At 38.1% G+C, this 21969-nt stretch overlaps 1 protein-coding gene across 1 annotated transcript in view; it reads right to left on the bottom strand.

Annotated features, from left to right (window-relative positions):
- SUCLG2 (succinate-CoA ligase GDP-forming subunit beta) overlaps positions 1 to 21969 on the bottom strand; it is a 275266-nt gene that overhangs the window by 91949 nt on the left and 161348 nt on the right. The window contains exons 8-9 of the mRNA XM_044253200.1: positions 18481 to 18642; positions 16140 to 16282 (exon numbers count right to left, since the gene is read on the bottom strand). Of these exons, the coding sequence (XP_044109135.1) occupies positions 16140 to 16282; positions 18481 to 18642 (305 nt within the window). The remainder of the gene's footprint in view (positions 1 to 16139; positions 16283 to 18480; positions 18643 to 21969) is intronic.

Genomic DNA, 21969 nt, shown 5'->3' with positions numbered 1-21969 from the left:
AGGCGGAGAGGCAGGCAGAGAGAGAGGAGGAAGCAGGCTCCCCACTGAGCAGAGAGCCCAATGTAGGGCTCAATCCCAGGACCCTTGGATCATGACCTGAGCTGAAGGCAGAGGATTTAACCCACTAAGCCACCCAGGTGCCCTGTGTGTTTCGTCTTAAGGACACCTTATTTAATATATATTGTTAATTCATTGCTATTGAATCTGTCTTCAGCTCTTGTCATGATTCCAGGGTCCTAGGATTGAGTCCTGCTTCGGGGTCCCTCTCCCTCTGCTGCTTCCCCTGATTGTGCACTCTCTCTCTCTCTGACAAAAAAATAAAATCTAAATTTATTTTTTAAAATTCCTTTCTATCGAGTTTATGGCCAATTGCACTCTAACTCACTCTTGAACAAAGCTAATCTCATATCTATATTTTTTCTCTGTGAGGTGCATCACAAGAGATGTGACTTAGGTGAACGAGACAGCACTGTGTCACTACATGGGTCATTTTAAACTGCAAAATAGCCACTCTTCCCAGTGATGATAGCCTTCTATGTTCTTCTGCCTCTACCTAGTGTGGTGATAAGTTGGCAGGAAATGTTGAAACCTTAAAACTGCATATATAGTCACCCTCAATCTTACAGGAATTCATCTTATATGAATAATCTGAACTGTATGTAACGTGAAGAGTACAGAGAGGTTCAGGACAGGATTATTTTAACTTAGAAACACCCTGAATATCAAATAAGAGAGGACTGATTAAGTAAATTTACATATTCATACAACTGAATACTATTCGGCTCCTGAAGATGTTGTAGAGGAGTATACAAGGACAGGGAAAAGGTAGGTAAAAAGTGGGAAAAAGCAGACTATATAATAGTGGCAATCATTTTGACACTAGTTTTGTCAAAAATACTACACTTCATAGTCATTTAAAACAGTATATGTAAATGTAACTTGACTTATTTTGGTACTTTACTATATTTTATGTTTCCTTAATTTAATCATTAGGAAAAAGGTGATGCTGTTTAATAAAACACCCTAAAAAAAGACAAAATGCTTTTTATTTTGCAAGCCACTATGAGTCAAAAGTTGATTTCTTCAGTGAGCCCACGTGGACGTGTTGTTCATTTAGGAACAACACAAGCATCCTTAGTTCCTAATTCTCTGGCAGTGGGTGGAGGGGAGTGTTGAGGGAGGAAGAAAGACAATTCACAGTGTCTTCCATTTCCAGAATGCAGTGGGGCTCATCCCACCAGACTACAGCTCAGCCCTGTAGAGGAACCAGGACCCCTCTCAGCTCAGAGGCTCTTCACCTTGTTATCTTGCATAATTTTCTCAAGTTTGCTCCCCACATCTAGTGATTACCCCACCAGACATCATTTGCATTAAAAAGCAATACCTTAAAAATAATAATAGTAAAACTTCGAGATGTTTGATCACTCTACCATTATACGGTAATTCTTAAGACTCAGAGATACCTGACATTAATCCTGATCATTATTTGGTCACCTTGTTAGAAAATGCACTATTTTCTCATTGTTGAATAGAACTGTGCCATTTCTCTGTGCAATAACATTAAGAGGGGAAAAAAAACCCCAAAACTAACTCTTCTAATCATTATATATTATTTCTAATCTATATGATATTATACTTTAACAGCAGTTCATTTATCTTTAACAGTCTACAAACTCTTCTCCACACAGAATTCATAATCAATTACTGTGCATGTTGGGACTAATGATAAAATTCACTAAAATATCCCCAAGTCTGTTAAAATTCTTCAAATTACTTACCATGAAACAAAACAAAGCACATTCAAATTTGAATTTTGAGAAGCAGAACAAAGAGTAAAAACCTTATTTTTTATTTATTTCTGAGAGTATGTTAGCAAGGAACATGAAAATTGATTTAGAGTGTTCCAGGGATGCATGAAAAATGAGGTAGCTCTCAGACACACCAATCTTCTGTAAGATACAGAACCAACTGCCTTCCTAGGACCCAACTCTTACTGGGAAGTGCTGGCAGGTAACATGGAATGAGTGTATGTTGGACAAGGACAGCCAGACATATTTGGAAATTTGGATCAACTGGACATCAGAGAAAGAAATGCAAGACAAGAGGGAAAGTACTTTAAGGAAAGGAAGAGCAGTGAGTATGGGGCAGCTGGCTTTCTATTCTCTAGTTCACATAAAGTGTTACCCTACACAGGGGTGAAACCAGATGACAGGTTACCAATTCATAAGCACTAAATCGTTTATATTCTTCTCAGACTAGACTATCAGGTAGCCTACCATCATACAGAATGGCTGCCTGGACTTATACTCCTGCCAACTCCATATGAAAGTAAGATTTCTTTTCTAAGAGGCCTGTAAGAACAGGGCTAGGGGAGTTATTTTAAAAATTATGCTCATGTTGTTTAAAGGACTAGTCATTATATTTGAAAATCAATCCCTATAAGAGTTCTATTATCCGCCCCCCACACCAAATAAAGGTTCCCTTTATTTTAATAAAGGTATTTAGTTTTTATTAAATTTTATTTAATAAAGGTATTTCAGCAAATACAAATAGACTGTAATAAAATGAGTCTCGTTGAAAGCTTCTGACATAAATATGTAAATAAGTGAAATAGAGTTTCCTGTGTTTTATGCTTGAATATATTCTAAATGTATGATAAATAACAATATGTGTGTGAGGCATTTAGAACATATTAATCCCCAAATATATTTATTCAAATTAAAGGCATTGGCATGCTAAAAATGTGACATGCAGTTTTACTTTTCCAGCCTCAAATTCTAAAGACTTTTGAAGCATACCACAGAGCCAAAATAGCTGGACTCTTCTCAATTTTATACCAGATGATATCCTGTGGCTCTTGCACACATGAATTTAATCCTCCCTTGATTAAGTTGTGTTTTCTTGCTTATCCGAACATAGACACATTTCACATTTCACATAGACACACATACACATTTCATCGACTTCAAAACAACACAGGCAGGGACACGGATGTCAGTGAACCTCTTTTAGACACCTCCCATCCTGTCCATGACCACTAATCCCTCCCCTTTCAATAATTATAAATCCAAGCCTTAGAAATGACAATGAAGTGGAACATACAATAAAATGTTCAATAAAAGTTTGAATTGTACTTTAAAAGTTTTCATTGTGCTTTAGGAATATCTGCCAAGTACTTACACATACATGATCTATGTTGATATTCAAAGCAATGCTTCCAGGTGTTACTTTCATGTCTACTTTACCAGAAGGTACCAGAAGTTTAAAGAGCATATCCTAATAGCTAATAAACATATGAAAATGCATTCAACTTCACTGGTTATGAGAGAAAGGCACTCAACCGCACTGAATACCACCACACATTGATCGGGATGACTGAAACTGGGAAGGCTTGACTATACCAGTGTTGGAAAGGATGTGGAGAAACTGGAACTCCTATACACACTCACGAGTGTAAACGGGCACATTTGTAGGACCTCTTGGTAGGATCTGTTAAGGCTGATTATGTGTGTATGTTACGACCCAGAAACCCTAGTTCCAAGAAAATACCCCACTGAAATGCGCTCCAAAGGACTTGTATGAGAACATGTTCATAGCCAATGTAATAGTCAAAACTGAGTAACACAAATGTCTATCCACAAGAAAGGATAAAGTGTTGTGGCAGTCACACAATAGAATACTATGCAGCAGTAAGAATGAGTGAACAATTGCTACATAAAATGCAGATGAATCTTAAAAATAAAAGTTAAGCAAGGCTAGGAGGAGAGACTTAAGATGGCGGAGGAGGAGCAGACTGAAATGACATCAGGTTGCAAGAGTTCAGCTAGATGGTTATCAAACCATTCCAAATACCTACAAACTCAACAGGAGATCAAAGAGAAGAAGAGCAGCAATTCTAGGAACAGAAAATTGAGCACTTTCTGAAAGGTAGGATGTGTAGAGAAGTGAATCCGAGATTATGGAAAGATAGACCGGAGAGTAAGGGTCAACTCCCGGCAAGCAACAGAGTAGCAGAGCACAAAATCAGAACTTTTAGAAGTCTGCTCCCCTGAGGGACATTGCTCCAGAGGTTACGCAGTGGTGGACCCCTTGCAGGGACAGTGTAGTCTCAGGACCCGCGGGGTCACAAAAGATTGGGGGTGTCTGAGTGTGGCAAATCTCCTAGGTATCAGAGTGGGGAAGATAGCTACAAAGACAGAACCAAGGTGGGGTTCTGACACCTTCCTCTTCTGGAGGCAGGAATCTGCTCAGTTTGGAGACTCCAAATGGGGCCAGGGGTCAGAGACAGAAACGCTCTGTCATAGGCTGGGTGAGCCCAGAGCCTGGCCAGAGACCAAGGAGACGGGAGTGATTGATCCCTTTTCTCTGAAGGTGCACTGAGAAGTGGGGCCCTGAGCACTCAGCTCCTCCGAGCTGGAGTTTGGGAGGCTGCCATGTTCATTCCCGTCCTCCAGAACTCTATAGAAAGCATTCAGGGAATAAAAATTCCCGAGAGGGAACCCGAGTAGTTTACTTAGCCCGGCCCTGGCAAGGACGGCACAATTCTGCCTCGGGCAAAGACATTTGAGAATCACTATAACAGGCCCCTCCCGCAGAAGATCAGCAAGAAAATCCAGCCAGGACCAAGCTTACCGATCAAGGAGAACAGTGGAACTCCAGAGATAGGGGAAAGCAATGCATGGAATTCATGGCTTTCTCCCCATGATCCTTCAGTCTTACAAAGTTAAATAAATTTTTAATTTTTTTTCTTATTCTAATTTTTAAAAAATTTTCCTCTTTCCTCTTTTAATGTTTTTTAACTAGTTCATCTTAACAATACTTTTCTAAAAAAAAAAATCTTTTTAAACCTTCATTGTTATAGTCAAATTATATCCTTCATTGTATTTAACCTTATTTTTTGTATACATATAGGGTTTTTTTTTTTCTAAAAATTTGGATATAATTTCTTCTAATAGATCAAAATATATCCTGAATCTAGCACTAGGCTTTTTTCTAATCTCCAGCCTGAGCACATTCTCTGCACCCCCCCCCCTTTTATTTCTTCTTTCTTTTTCCAACCAACTTATCATATCAATTCCTTTTTTAGAAATTTTATTTTAATTTTCATCTTTACAGTCATATTCCATCCCTTCACCGTGCTTACCCTTATTTTTGTATCTATATTTTTCTTTCTTTAAAATTTTGGGAGGTAGTGTCTTCTAAGAGACCAAAATACACCCCAAATCAAATCAGTGGCTCTGTTCTATTCACCAGTCTAATATATATTTTTTAATTTCTTTTTACCCCCTTTCTTCTCCCCTGGTTTGGGGTCTCCTCTGATTTGGTTAGCATACATTTTTCTGGGGTCTTTGCCACCTTTTTAGTATTTTATTCTCTCATTCATATATTCTTATCTGGATAAAATGACAAGGCAGAAAAAATCAGCACCAAAAAAAAAAAAAAAAAAAAAAAAAAAAGAGAACAAGAGGCAATACCAACAGCTAGGGACCTAACCAATATGGACACTGGTAATATGTTAGATCTAGAGTTCAGAATGACAATTCTCAAGGTGCTAGCTAGGCTCAAAAAAGGCATGGAGGATATTAGAGAAACCCTGTCTAGAGAAAAAAAAAAAGCCCTTTCTGGAGAAATAGCCAAATCTAACCAAGTTGAAATTTAAAAAGGACTTAATGAGGTGCAATCAAGAATGGAGGCTCTCCCTGCTAGGATAAATGAGCCAGAAGAGAGGATTAGTGATACAGAAGACCAAATGATGGAGAATAAAGAAGCTGAGCAAAAGAGAGACAACTACTGGACCACGAGGGGAGAATTCGAGAGGTAAGTGATACTATAAGATGAAACAATATTAGAATAATTGGGATTCCAGAAGAAGAAGAAAGAGAGAGGAGGGCAAAAGGTATATTGGAGAAAATTATAATAGAGAATTTCCCTAATATGGGAAAGGAAACAAGCATTAAAATCCAGGAGGCACACAGAATCCCCCTCAAAATTAATAAAAATAGGTCCACACCCCGTCATCTAATAGTAAAACATACAAGTCTTCGTGACAAAGAGAAAATCCTGAAAGCAGCTCGGGGCAAGAAGTCTGTAACATATAATGGTAGAAATATTAGATTGGCAGCAGACTTACCCACAGAGACCTGCAGGCCAGAAAGAACTGGCATGATATATTCAGGGCACTAAAGGAGAAAAATATGCTGCCAAGAATACTATATGCAGATAGGCTATCATTGAAAATAGGAGAGATAAAAAGCTTCCAGGACAAACAAAAACTAAAAGAGTTTGCAAATTCAGCCCTACAGGATATACTGAAAGAGGTCCTCTAAGCAAAGAGACAGCCCAAAAGTAGTAGACCAGAACAAAACAGTAACAGTCACCTTACAAGCAATACAATGGCACTAAATTCATATTCTTTCAATAGTTACCCTGAATGAAAATGGGCTAAATGCCCCAATCAAAAGACACAGGGTATCAGAATGGATAAAAGACAAAAACCCATTTTAGACCCGAAGACACGTCTAGATTTAAAGTGAGGGGGTGGAAAACAATTTACTATGCTAATGGATATCAAAAGAAAGCTGGAGGTGGCAATCCTTATATTAGATAAATAAGATTTTAAGTCAAAGACTATAATAAGAAATGAGGAAGGACACTATGTCATATTCAAAGGGTCTGTCCAACAAGAAGATCTAATGATTTTAAATATCTACAGCCAACTATATAAACCAATTAATAATAAAATCATAGAAACACATCAACAATAATACAATAATACTAGGGGACTTTAACACCCCATCACTGAAATGGGCAGATCATCCTAGCAAAAGATCAAGAAGGAAATAAAGGCCTTAAATGGCACAATGGACCAGACAGACATCACATATATATATAGAACATTTCATCCCAAAGCAATAGAATACACATTCTTCTCTAGTGCACATAGAACATTCTCCAGAATAGATCACATCCTGGGTCACAAATCAGGTGCCAACTGGTACCAAAAGATTGGGATCATTCCCTGCATATTTTCAGACCACAATGCTCTGAAGCTAGAACTCAATCACAAGAGGAAAGTTGGAAAGATCTCAAATACATGGAGGCTAAAGAGCATCCTACTGAAGAATGAATGGGTCAGCCAGGAAATTAAAGAAGAACTGAAAAAATTCAAGGAAACAAATGATAATGAAAACACAACTGTTCAAAATCTGTGGAACACAGCAAAGGCAATCCTAACAGGAAAGTATATGGCCATACAATCCTTTCTCAAGAAACAAGAAAGGTCTCAAGTACACAACTTAACCCTATACCTAAAGGAGCTGGAAGAAGAACAGCAGATAAAGTCTAAACCCAGCAGGAGAAGAGAAATAATAAAAATGAGAGCAGAAATCAATAAAATAGAAACCAAAAGAACAGAACACATCGACGAAACTTGGAGCTGGTTCTCTGAAATAATAAGATTGATAAACTCATGGCCAGACTTATCAAAATAAAAACAGAAAGGATCCAAAGTAATAAAATCATGAATGAAAGAGGAGAGATCACAACCAACACCAAAGTAATACAAACAATCATAAGAACATATTATAAACAACTATACACCAGCAAATTTGACAAGCTGGAAGAAATGGATGCATTCCTAGAGGCATAGAAACTATACAAACTGAACCAGGAAGAAACAGAAAACCTGAACAGACCCATAGCCAGAAGGAGATTGAAGCAGTCATCAGAAATCTCCCAACAGGGGTGCCTGGGTAGTTCAGTGGGTTAAAGCCTCTGCCTTCAGCTCAGGTCATAATCCCAGGGTCCTGGGATCAATCCCTGCATCCGGCTCTCTGCTCTGCGGGGAGCCTGCTTCCTCCTCTCTCACTGCCTGCCTCTCTGCCTACTTGTGATCTCTGTCAAATAAATAAATAAATATTAAAAAAAAAAATTCTCCCAACAAATAAGAGCCAAGGGCCAAATGGCTTTCCAGGAGAATTCTACCAAATATTTAAAGAAGAATTAACACCTATTCTCCTGAAACTGTTCCAAAAAATAAAAATGGAAGGAAAGCATCCAAACTCATTTTATAAGGCCAGCATTATCTTGATCCCAAAACCAGACAACACATCAAAAAGGAGAATTATAGACCAATATCCTTGATGAACATGGATGCAAAAATTCTCACCAAAATACTAGCCAGTAGGATCCAGCAGTACCTTAAAAGGATTATTCACCACGATGAAATGGGATTTATGCCTGGGCTGCAAGTTTGGCTCAACAACCACAAATCAATCAATGTGATATAATACCTTAATAAAAGAAAGAACAAGAAACATACGATACTCTCAACAGGTGCAGAAAAAGCAGTTGGCAAAGTACAACATCGTTTCCTTTTTTTTTTTTTTTTTAAGATTTTATTTATTTGAGAGAGAGAGGGAATAAAAGAGAGAGAGAGAGCATGATAGGAGAGAGGACAGGGAGAAGCAGACTCCCTGCTGAGCAGGCAGCCTGATGTGGGACTTGATCCCGGGATTCCTGGATCATGACCTGAAACAAAGACAGTTGCTTAAACAACTGAGCCACCCAGGTGCCCAGTACGGCAGCCTTTCTTTTTTCTTTTTCTTTTTCTTTTTTTTTTTCAAATTTACTTATTTGACAGAGAGAGATCACAAGTAGGCAGAGAGGCAGGCAGAGAGAGAGAGAAGGAAGCAGGCTCCCTGCTGAGCAGAGAGCCTGATGCGGGCTCCATCCCAGGACCCTGAGATCATGACCTGAGCCGAAGGCAGAGGCTTTAACCCAATGAGCCACCCAGGTGCCCCAACGGCATCCTTTCTTGATCAAAACTCTTCAGAGTGTAGGGATAGAAGGTACATACCTCAGTATCATCAAAGCAATCTATAAATATCATTCTCAATGGGGAAAAACAGAGAGCTTTTCTCCTAAGGTCAGGAACACGGCAGGGATGTCTACTATCACCACTAATATTCAACATAGTACTAGCAGTCCTAGCCTCAGCAATCAGAAAACAAAAAGGAATAAAAAGCATCTGAACTGGCAAAGAAAAGTCAACTCTTTGCAGATGGTATGATTCTTTATGTGGAAAACCCAAAAGACTCCACTCCAAAACTCCAGAACTCATACAGGAATTCAGTAAAGTGACAGGATAGAAAATCAATGCACAGAAATCAGTTGCATTTCTATATACAAACAACAAGACAGAAAAAAGAGAAGTTAAGGAATCGATCCCATTTACAATTGCACCCAAAACTATAAGATACCTAGGAATTAACCTAACCACAGAGGCAAAGAATCTGTACTCAGAAAACTATGAAGTATTCATGAAAGAAATTGAGGAAGACACAAAGAAATGGAAAAGCTTTCCATGCTCATGGATTGGAAGAACAAACATTGTGAAAATGTCTATGCTACCTAAAGCAATCTATACATTTAATGCAATCTCCATCAAAATACCATTAATTTTTTTCAGAGAAATGGAACAAATAATTTTAAAATTTATGTGAAACCAGAAAAGACCCTGAACAGCCAGAGGAATGTTGAAAAAGAAAGCCAAAGTTGGCAGTATCACAATTCTAGACTTCAAGCACTATTACAAAGCTGTCATCATTAAGACCGTATGGTACTGGCACTAAAACAGACACATAGATCAGTGGAACAGAATAGAAAGCCTAGAGACAGACCCTCAACTCTATGGTCAACTAATCTTTGACAAAGCAGGAAAGAATGTCCAATGAAGAAAAGACAGTCTCTTCAACAAATGGTGTTTGGAAAATTGGACAGCCATATGCAGAAAAATGAAGCTGGATCATGTCCTTACACCACACACAAAAATAGACTCAAATTGGATGAAAGACTTCAGTGTAAGACAGGAATCCATTCAAATCCTTGAGGAGAACAGAGGCAGGAACCTCTTCAACCTCAGCTGTAGCAACTTTTTCCTAGAAACATTGCCAAAGGCAAAGGAAGCAAGGGCACAAATGAACTGTTGGGACTTCAACAAGATCCAAAGCTTTTGCCCAGCAAAGGAAACAGTCAACAAAACCAGAAGACAATTGACAGAATGGGAGAAGATATTCACAAATAACAAATCAGATAAAGGGCTAGTATCCAAAATCTGTAAAGAACTTAAAAACTCAACACCCAAAGAACAAATAATCCAATCAAGAAATGGGCAGAGGGGGGCGCCTGCATGGCTCAGTGGGTTAAAGCCTCTGCTTTCGGCTCAGGTCATGATCCCAGGGTCCTGGGATGGAGCCCCACATCGGGCTCTCTGCTCGGCAGGGAGCCTGCTTCCTCCTCTCTCTCTGCCTCTCTGCCTACTTGTGATCTCTGTCTGTCAAGTAAATAAATAAAATCTTAAAAAAAAAAAAAAAAAAGAAATGGGCAGAGGACCTGAATGGACATTTCTTGAAAAAACATATCCAGATGGCCAACAGACGCATGAAAAAATGCTCAACATCACTCGGCATCAGGGAAATACAAATCAAAACCACAGTGAGATACCATCTCATACCAGTCAGAATGGCTAAAATGAAGAAGTCACAAATGACAGAATATGGCGCAGATGTGAAGAAAGGGGAACCCTCCTACACTGCTGGTGGGAATGCAAGCTGGTGCAGCCACTCTGGAAAACAACATGGACGTTCCTCACAAAGTTGAAAATAGAGCTACCCTACCCAGCAATCGCACTACTTGGTATTTATACTAAAGATACAAATGTAGTGATCTGAAGGTGCACATGCACCTGAATGTTTATAGCAGCAATGTCCACAATAGCCAAATATGGAAATAACCTAGATGTCCATCAACAGATGAATGGATAAAGAAGATGTGGTATATACATACAATGGAATACTATGCAGCCATTGAAAAGAAATCTTGCCACTTGCATGGGTGGAACTAGAGGGTATTATGCTGAGCGAAAGAAGTCAGTCAGAGAAAGACAGTTATCATATGCTCTCCCTGATATGAGGAATTTGAGAGGCAAAGTGGGGGGTTTGAGGGGTAGGGAAGGAAAAAATGAAACAAGACGGGATCGGGAGGGAGACAAAGCACAAGAGACTCAATCTCACAAAACAAACTGAGGGTTCCTAGGAGCGTGGGGGGTATGGAGAAAATGGTTGGGTTATGGACATCAGGGAGGGTATGTGAAATGGTGAGTGCTGTGAAGTGTGTAAGCCTGACTATTTATAGACCTGTACCCCTTGGGCAAATAATACATTATATGTTAATAAAAATAATTAATAAAAAAAAGTTAAGTGACAGATGGTTAACACAAAAGCTCTACAATCCTGTTTATACTCAGCGGAAATGTATATTAAGGCAAATGTATATTAAGGCAAAAGAAACTGATGGCAGAAGTAGGGACAACTATAGTACCTTTGGGGGCAAAGCAAAGAAGGAAAAACATGGAGCTGAAGTGCATTATTTGCTTCCGAGATGCTGGTTGTCTAAGTCTGCTCAGGCTGCTATAACAAACTACCATAGATGGAGTGGTATGACAACAAACAGTTATTTATTTTTTTTAAAGATTTTGTTTATTTGACAGACAGAGATCACAAGTAGGCAGAGAGAGAGGAGGAAGCAGGCTCCCCACTGAGCAGAGAACCCGATGCAGGGCTCGATCCCAGGACCCTGGGATCATGACCTGAGCCGAAGGCAGAGGCTTTAACCCACTGAGCCACCCAGGTGCCCCAACCAACAGTTATTTTTCACAATTCTAGAGGCTGCAAGTCCAAGAGGAAGGCACTGGCAGATTCAGCGTCTTTTGAGAGCCCACTTCCTGGTACAGAAACGGCCATAATCTAGATACCCTCACAAGGAGGAAGGGGTGAAGGAGCTATCTGGGGTCTCATTTATAAGGGTATTACTCCCCCTCATCAGGCCCCACCCTCATGATGTAATTATCTGCCAAAGGCCCTACTTTCTAATATCATCACATTGGGGGTTAGGATTTCAACATATGAATTCTGGTGGGATGTAAAAACTTAGTCCTTAACACTGGTCATGTTCTATTTTGTGACCCAGCTGCCAGTTACATGGCTATGTTCACTTCGTAATTACTCATCAAGCTATATACTATTGATTTGCGTACTGTTCTGTATGTAGGTCATACTTCAAGAAGAATTTATTAAGAATTTTAAATGATACCATCATATAAAATTATTCCTCCTTTAAATGGGAAATGTATATGTGTATCTTAATTAATGTAATAAGCCACTCTCTGGGTAAATGTTCCCACCACAAAATAGAAACCATAATTACAGAGCAGGATGTAAACTAATGCTATACTGTGATCATACTGCAACATACAGATGTATCAAATCAACACTTTACTCATCTCAAACTTAAATGATGTTATATAATCAATTATATCTCAATTTAAAAATTTTAATAACATTGAACTCCAAATACTAAAAAAAAAAAAAAGAAAGAAATGAAGCAGCCCTCTGAGGTAATAAGTACTGTTATTATTTCATTTTATATAAATGAGGAAACTGAGATATATAGAAATAAAATTACTTGCTCAAGCTCCCACAAGCAGTAAGTGGTAAAGATGTGACTGGAACCTGGGCAGTCTGGCACCAGAGCCCCATTAAGAACACATTCCTTGGGGCTCCTGGATGGCTCAGTGGGTTAAAGCCTCTGCTGGGATCGAGCCCTGCATCGGGCTCTCTGCTCCGCAGGGAGCCTGCTTCTTCCCCTCTCTCTCCCTGCCTCTCTGCCTACTTGTGATCTCTCGCTCTGTCAAATAAATAAAATCTTAAAAAAAAAAAAAAAAACACATTCCTTTTTGAACTAGTACTTAGGGCTTATGTGGAACATTTCTTCCTGGGTATTTAAAGAGCTTTGAAAAAACACTATACGTTAATTATATTGCAACCGAAAATAATAATATTTAAAGAAATAAAAGTTAAAAAATAAAGAGTTTTGAAACATGACTCTGAGTTAGATCTAAACCAGAAGCATGGACACATCAGGAGCAGTGACTTCGTGACTGTCAATCATGCACTACTGGTTTCTGAAATCAGGCTTTCAGAGGCAACAAATTTGCTTTACTTTGCCCAAAAGAGTTGGGGTGACTACTGAGATTCCTGTCAACTGTCTTTTCCTTTTATCCATTTGTGTAAGATGTTTTACATACTCCAGATGTCATTCATACTCATTTTCTACACCTTTGGAATTCCAAGTTTTGAATTAGAAATAAAAGCCAAGCATTTTTCAGAAAGACAAAAACTTAAGGATAACACTCTTCGGAGGGCTTTTCCAATAAGTGTGTTCAAATTCTTTACAGATTACCACAGACACCCTACTTCTACTTCTTAGTTTACATGGTTTTTTACTCCTTATGATTTACAGAATGCTAGTGCTTAGAATTCTATATGGTAAAAACAATGGAGATGAGATCTATTATACCACCAGAAGAACACACTCTCTTCCCTTTCTCTCATTTCTAGCCCAACTTGAAAATAAGAAAATTAAAAAAGACTTAATGTGAATTCTGTTTTATAAGGGAGCTATCTTGAAGATTCTTGTTTTAGACAGTTTGGCAGAGGAGCTCTGTTTCGCATATATTACAATCAAATAAGGAACACATTAGTGATAAAGGCATTTGTGTTAGGTCTCAGTGTGTATCAGCATTTGGGCTAAGAGTCAAGCAAAATAAAAGTTTCAGCTCTATGGCTGATATTATGTGTATAAATATAGGTCAACCCATAGTATTGTTCTTGAATGATAACATTTATAACATTTATTACTTGATCAATAGAATTGGTTCACACATATGATGAACAAGTAGTTGTTACTATCAGTTGATTCAAGTTTAACAAAAACAGGCCTTTTGCAATTTTGGGTTTCAGTTAATTCAACTGACTAATCCTTACATCTAACAAGAAAATCAATACCTCTGTAATAATTAGCTTAGGGTTTTGGGGATTCTCTACTTCTGGGCAGCTGAATGGGGTTCTACCTGAAATAATTACTGCTAGAACTACTACCAGTTTTCTTGCAAAATCAAGTCAATTCATCTATAGTATTTTTAAGTCTCTGTTCTCTGAAATCTGTTAAACAATGCCAGGATTGAAAATACCCATTACATTTCTATGCTTTTTTTCTGTCCAAATTTCAAGATTTGGAAAATTTACAGTGAGATGAGCTATGCATTCATTTTCCTGATATAGCATGAGAAAAATAAAATAACTCCCACATATCTTTCTCTATCCAAATGACAGGCAATCTCAAAAAAGTTTAAATACTCTAAGCATTTGAAAATATTCCATAGGGTAAAATCAAATTTTTTTCAGAGACTGTTTAAAAAAAAAAAAAATGGCTCTGCAAGTGACTTTTCCTTCCCTTCCTGCATTTTACAAAATTAAAATTCCAGATCAGCGGCTAAGAAAAGATATTCCAAAGAAAATGCAGTGATTGTCCTGGTAGATTTACTCCCTCGATAGCTCTCTATTATTCTTAGCACCGAATTTCCGTAGACACTAAAAGTTCAGTATTTTATCACAGTTGCCCTGTTCTCTGAATACTTTGTGGTTCATGCACTTTAAAGAGCTGTGTGTTACTTAGATCCATGGTATTTAGAGATTTCAATTTATAGGACACTCTTTGGGAGGAAAATGATTCTTTCCTTTAGTAAATAAGAAGAGGCACCTAGGTGGCTTAGCCGGTTTAGCATCTGCCTTTGGACCAGGTCATGGCCCCAGGGTCCTGGGATGGAGCCCATATCAGGCTCCCGGTTCAGTGAAGAGTCTGTTTTTCCCTCTCTCTCTAGCCCCTTTCTCTCACTCCTGCTCTCTCTGTCTGTATTTCAAATAAATAAATAAAATCTTTTAAAAAAAGAAAATAAGAAGAAGAAAGGTTAAATAAATTAATGACTGGGAAGCCATTGATAAAACTCCTACTTAACCGATGAGAACAAGGTACTTATATAAACAGAAAACCAACTGCAAACACTTTCTTCATGGCTGGGTGACTTCAGATTTTGATGACTCTGCTCCTCCTGGAAAGCACTGGAGAACTAAAGATTAGCAGCTGATAATACCCTACCACTTATTTTGTGAATCAGAAGGACAAGAGTGAACAAAAATGTAAGGTGAGCAACCATCTGAGTCATAATGAAAACAGACAAGCATACTACTAATATAAAACAAAATTTCATATATGTGAACCAAAAGACTATTGTTGGTACACTTACTAATGAGAAGCTTCCATATTAAGTTCAGACCACATTTCTTTAAAAAGAAATCTGGTCTCATTTTCATTTATGATTTTCCTAGTGATGGTTCACATTTCCCAGGTCTTCAGCTATATTAAGAACCAAGAGAATGTCTCACATACTCTAACAGTATCAAGATTCTCAAAGTCTAAAGTCAAATGGCGGTGGCACAGACACTATCACAAGAACTGTAAAGGGAAATAAATGATATATATAATTCATTCAAAACATGTTAGTCTTCTCCTTGTCGTAAATGTCCATCTAAGCCTTGTTGTCATAGACAAGTGAGTACCAGCAGTTGAAACAAAGCATATGGGTACTGAACGTGAAAAGAATTTACTGAAGCCCTACTATGTGCTAGCATGGGTGTGATAGCTATATTATAGGCTCATAAAGCAACATTCTATGCTAGCTAGCACATATTACACACGATGAAAATTAAAAAGCACATGGAAGAATGTGGGGTCATTACTTTCTAGTGACATACAGTTTTGTAATCCTTTAATTTTCTTCTGTCTCCAACTGTATGATAACACTTGCAGCACGTTATGGAAGGAGTCAGAGACTCGGTCCTCTAAGTCACATAAGGGCAGGACTAATCGCTTCAGTAAACATTACTCAAATAATGTTTCATGTCAACCAATGTTTCACTGTCTGGTGCACTCCCCCTTTTTTATTCCCTCCTGTCTCTCAGAACTTTGGAAGCACAGCATCTGAAATAAAATCTGGAGATACGTACAAGCCTTTCACCTGAAATGGGTAAACCATTGTATACTCCAAGCAGATGTAAAACAGGATTTGCATCTGCGGCTGCCATGTAAAGGTGTTGGCTTATCACCACTGAGCAGGAAAAAGGCAGTTCTTGACCTGGGAAAAATCGGCACCTTACGCAATCTCCCTACAAAACAGAGGTTACCTTAGGATCGGAGGTCAGCAGTTTGAAAGCTTGATACACTTGAGTTTCCTTTACGCCACCACCAAGATCCAAGAAGTTGGCTGGCTTCCCACCATTCAGGAAGATAATGTCACAAGTAGCCATGGCTAGTCCAGCACCGTTCACTAGGAAATGTAAATGGCACACAAGGACAGGATGAATTTAGCAACATGAAAGGGAGCATGAACCATTTCCTTCCCCCATTACACCAAAGAGAGCCCTGTCTCTCCCAGGTCAATCTGTCCTGCCTGGAACCAGGTAAATTCATGGACTTTTAGGACAAATCAGGAAATGTGCACACAAAGCATAAACAAAACAAAAAAACCTGGGAATATGAAGACAGGTTTGTTGAGAAGCTAAATCAATCTGGGAAACAGATAAAAGGAGAAGGGTTTACATCATTAATTTGGGCTAGTAGAAGAGGGAGTTTTGGGTTCTGGCAAAAACAACAGAACTCAAGAGAACCAAGGAAGGCTGCAAGAAGTTGCTTGGGTCTGTGAATTACCTTCTTTTAATATCCTTCAAGAGACCCGAGTAAAAAATGGAATTTGTTGAATTTTTTGCTTGCTGAGAATATGATCTTTTGAATGTAGCATCCCTCTGGGGTTGAGCCACGGGGGTCCCCACTTCAATAGGGCTCCATACTTTTCTACACTCAGTGCAACCATGCGTATTATAGGTTAATGTGGATTAACTTAGAAAACAAATGAATAAATGATAGCATCAAAATAATAGTCTTATCCCTCTATTCCTTCTCCAAATTAATAAAAGAAATGTTCACTAGTAACCTGATCACTAAAACTAGAACTGAAATGTGCTTACTCGTAGGGGCGTTTTTTTTTTCTTTTTAAAAAAAGTAAAGAAAAAAAGAAGAAAATAAATAAAGAGTTTTAACACTGCAATTCTTATTTTCCAGAGCTGAGTTTTATTGACCAATTGTACTTCTTTAGCTTCTTATACTTAATTACATGAAATTATTTAGGGAAAAAAAAAAAAGCAGACCTCCTGAACATAGCAGAAACTCTCAAGGTAAAATATACTTCACTTTTTCTGACCCTTGAATTCCCCAGACAAGCCTGTGAACTGTGACTAATTTAATTAAGTTCGGGTGACTACAATAAAAACGGTTTATATACGATCTTAAAACAATTTGAAATGTGTTAATCGTCGCTTTTGAGGCTGCTAACTTGGTCAAATCATGCATACTCCCACAGAGGCTACAAAGAATCTGTATTTAATTTGTTCTAAACACACCATTATATCATTCTCCTTTCTAAATGCCTACAAATATTGAGAGCACATTAGCTTATCAAGATCAGAACAATGTGAGTGATCTGGTACATTACAGTTATTACTCCGATACAAAGCAAGAGCTTTTGGTTATCACTTGTAATTAGATGTCATTTTCTATTGTATGGCTCAGCAGACTACTGGATGAGGTCTGTTCAATTCTGAATATAATAATCCTGTTGGTTTAATGAGTTACAAATCTTTTTTATTTTAATTCCATTAAGATTAAGACCTCAGTTTCCAGTGGAATGAATTGGTTCCACCAGAAACACAGATGTGTATAAATCTTAGCTCTATAAGCTGTGGACAATAACAGAAATTGTACTGCCTCTATAGGCTTATTCTTATCTCAGCTGAATAAGCCATTTTCACAAATTTAGACGAGTATGATAAAATCAATTGTTTTATTAATAAACTGGATAATGGATTAAACATTTTATCATTTGGTTATTATAAAAGTTGAAACTACAGTATAATGATTCAAATATATGTTCTCTTCTACTTCCTCTGAGAAATTTTATCTTAAAACCAAATTTCAGAAGAGTTTCTAGCATATTAATGCTGATTGGAGCAGCAAGGATTTTGATTTTTATTAAGCAAAATTTAACTGAGATGTTTTAAAATAGTATTTCTCAGCTGGGGTGATTTTGCTTACCAGAAGATATTTGCTAGTGTTTCATGACATCTCTGGTTGTAACAATGGGGGGGTGGGGGTGTCCCAGTGGCACATAAAGATCAGGGACACTGCCAAATATTTCACAATGTATAGGCCAGTCTCCCATTGTAAAGAGTTTTCCCACCCCAATTGTCAATAGTGTCAGACTTGAGAAACCCTGCTTTAAACCAGTGACCACTAGGCAAAATGAACATTGGGAGGAAACTCAGAAACTGTTTCCCAAGATTTTTGGGCTATAGAAACTCTTATTTCCACTGGCTACTGGGAAATACCATTTCAGAAAGGTTCAGAAATCTGGACTACTTAAAATTCTGCAAAAATCCACAAATCATGCTTTTGATAGAACTACATTCTTACCAAAGCAGGCAATGTTCCCGTCCAGTCCTATATATTTTAGATCATATTTGGCAGCTTCGTTTTCAATTGGTTCATTCTCTGATTTGTCATCCATGGCAAATATGTCCTTTTGTCGGAATTCTGCATTGTCATCAAAGTTTATCTTTGCATCAAAACAGACAACTAAATAAGGGGGGGAAAAGGCACAAACATGAATATCTCTTAAGGTTATACAAATTAGTTCCCTAGGCTGGCAGGCACAGAAGAAAGAAAAATAAGATTCTGTCATTTTTCTCTCAGGAAAGGGACAAGAGAAGCTGTTACAGCTTTCTTGATTTTAAGCTTTAAGGCTACAAGGACAAATATGGTGGCATAGTCCCTGTTCTCATTACATTCTAAAAAAGAGCACAGTAATCTATACCTGTTGGTCTCTGTTTAATAAAATAATAATATAAGTTGTGATCACCCACAAAAAGTTATAGGCTGTCAAAAAAATAAATAAAAGCTATAGACTGCCACATCTACATACAGCTTTGATTTGCCATTTTTATTACATTTCTTATTTTTAGTATATAACCACTAATCATTGCTTTTACCTTTTGTGCAAAGAGAAACTAGATAATAACGCTTAAACCCACTGTCCTCCTTTGTCCTTCTGATGCTACAAAGAAAAATTTCTATTTAATCAGTATCCTCACTAATATTTCTGAAAGATTCAATGCAAAGAATACCGGGTTAGAATCAAAAGTTTTTTATTTGATCCTTAACTAACTCTGTAACTTGATAAAAAAAATAATAATAACCTACTTCCTCTTTGGGTCTCAGTTTTCTTATTTAGAAAATGGAAAAAAACAATCCCTAAACTGATGGATATACTTACTTTGGGGTCAGCTCAAACAAGGACCGTCAACCTGATGTGTACACAATATGACTCTTTTGATCCAAGTTATAGAACACTAAGAGACAGACAGATAAGACATGGTAGAAGGTGGCCAGGCATTACCTGGCACTCCTGTCTCTAGTCTCTGGTGCAGGTAGAAATCTCCCACTCTCTCAATGGCCAAGAGCACTGGACACAGTTGAAAATAACCAAGTGATACGGATGCACTGAAGGGAGAGCGTTTTCTTTGGTTTACAAGATATCTCCTATATGAACTCCCAGGGAGAGACTGCAGTGAGGAGGGGTGATATGAAGGTTTCTGGGATCTGACCCCGTTTATTATAGCCCTTTGGGGATTAGTTGTCCACAATGACATTCCATTCTAATCTTCTTTTACTCTACTTCGGATATTGAAAGACAGGGATCTTTGACTTAGACTTTAGAGAAATGACCCACGCATGGCTGAAAAGCACCTTCTTCTTTGAAGAGAAGCAACTTGGAATAATTCATTCAAGAGCAATGACCATGGTCTGTTAATCCCATTTGCTTACAGTGACGAGAAAATACTGTCATTACAGTATTTTCATTACAACATCCTAGAATTACACACCCTTTCTAAAGATTTTATACAAGGGACTCTCTACCACAAAAATGAAGCACTTTGGTACAAATCTATGCAGAACTGGCATTTTAACACCTAAGAATACTTAGCATAAATAAAAACCCAAACCACAAATTATTTAAAGTAGCACTGACTGGCAAGAGAGGATCTCATATAGAAGTTAATGTCTGCCAGAGTCCTTAGTCTTGCCACAAAATGTCCAACCGCTTTACCCACACACTGTGAACACACGGAGCAAATGAGTAATTACTGTCCAGAATACTGCAATCTTAATGATGGAATCCTACAATTACCAAAGGAATTGGCCAACGTTCTCTGCTTGCTACAGTGGCATTTTGTCAGCAGTTAATGACTGGTATAATAATCAATAGGAAAGCAACTTCATTCTTGGCTTTCCACTAGGCTTATAAATAAATTGTAATTAATTTATTAGTAATTATAGCTCGTCCGTTACTCACTGGCAAGACTACTTGTCACAGACACCTTCAAGATGGGCAAAGGCTATCAAATTGACTTCCTGACTGAACAGTTTCAAATAAAAGAATTCTTGGTCAAGATCAATAAACTAGTAAATCAAAATAGGTCCAGGCTGATCTTTGCCCCTTACACAGACTACAGTTCCAAGCTACTTGAGAGAGAACATAATTAATGGATATGCATGCGAAGACCAGGAGGCAGCCCCACCTACCCTCTGCAAAGCCAGATTTACAAAAGCCGCTTTTTCCTGCAGTATGATGTATATGCCAAGGACAGAAATGAGTGCACTATTTGGGGGAAACCTGAGAATTAAATCAGAGCTTAAAGATGGTAATATAAATATGTAATTTATATTTTTATAAATATAAATTTTTAATAAATTTTATAAAATTTTAATAAATCTTTAATAATTTTTAAATAAATTTAATAATTTTAAAATAAATTTTTATAATTTTTTATAAATATAAAAGGGGTGCCTACAGGTGGAAATCAAGGTGCACCTACAGGTATTTGACTTGTGGGATAAATGACCTCTCTGCAATGGCCCCTTGCCCGTTGTTCCCTTTCTGTAAAGAAAACTAAATGGCATAACAAGGCCAGTGTACGTTATATCCTAGTGCTTTGGGAAGTAACAGACACTACGTATGTAGGAAGTGAGGGGACTCAGGAATTAAGAAGGGTGACCCAAAACTGAATTGTCACCCTCAAAGCCTTAATCTTTTTCTGCAGGTGGAACCCAGGGAGAGTAGAACTCCTTAAGGAGGTACAGGGACTCCTTCAGACGCATATTTGTTACACCTGCTCAATATTTTCAAAGGAGTCCCAAACATACAAAGTGCTTTCCTGCCTCAGTATCTCAGTGTATAACGCGGTATCACCCGGATGTTTCCCCTTGAACTTCACCACTTAGTGAATTCTGGCATCAAACACACCTGGGTATGAACGACAATTCGGACACTTTAGAGTCAGGTAGCTGTCGTCACCTCTCTTAAGCCCAGCGGCCTGGTCTATAAAATGAAAGCCAGAGTATTTTCTAGTGCGTGCTGTTTGTGTGCAAAGCTGGGACTGCGTGCAAAGCCCTTGGCAGCACAGACACTGGCCATTATACTCCGCTTCCTAATGCTGCAGCCCAGGCCATAGCCTTGTCCTATACTACAAATGACCTGTCTTTGGTCCCATTCCCTTATAATCCTAGACTTCTGTTTATAGTGAATCTAAACTAATGCCTCCTGGAGTTTACAGATGTACAGATTACCTGTGATTTTCAGTGAAATGCCATGTTCAGAATATGTAAGAATTTCCCATGGGAAGGACTTTTAGGGTTAGCATTTCAGGCAGTGTGACTGGTCAAGAGGGAGATTTTAGCCCAAAGGTTGAGGGTGGAAGAGATGCCTCTGATGACCCTCAAATCACACCACACCTTTCCATAAGGCCCCAGGTGGCTAAAGATTGGTACAAAACAGCCCCAAATGAAAATCTCAGTCCGGTTGTGGCAAAGTATAGTCCTTGGGACAGCTTGCTATCTATTTTC

Source organism: Neovison vison, chromosome 6, assembly GCF_020171115.1.
Source record: "Neovison vison isolate M4711 chromosome 6, ASM_NN_V1, whole genome shotgun sequence".
Classification (NCBI taxonomy): Eukaryota; Metazoa; Chordata; class Mammalia; order Carnivora; family Mustelidae; genus Neogale; species Neogale vison.
Note: the sequence above shows the minus strand (reverse complement) of the source record. Positions and strands in the feature narration are given on the sequence as shown.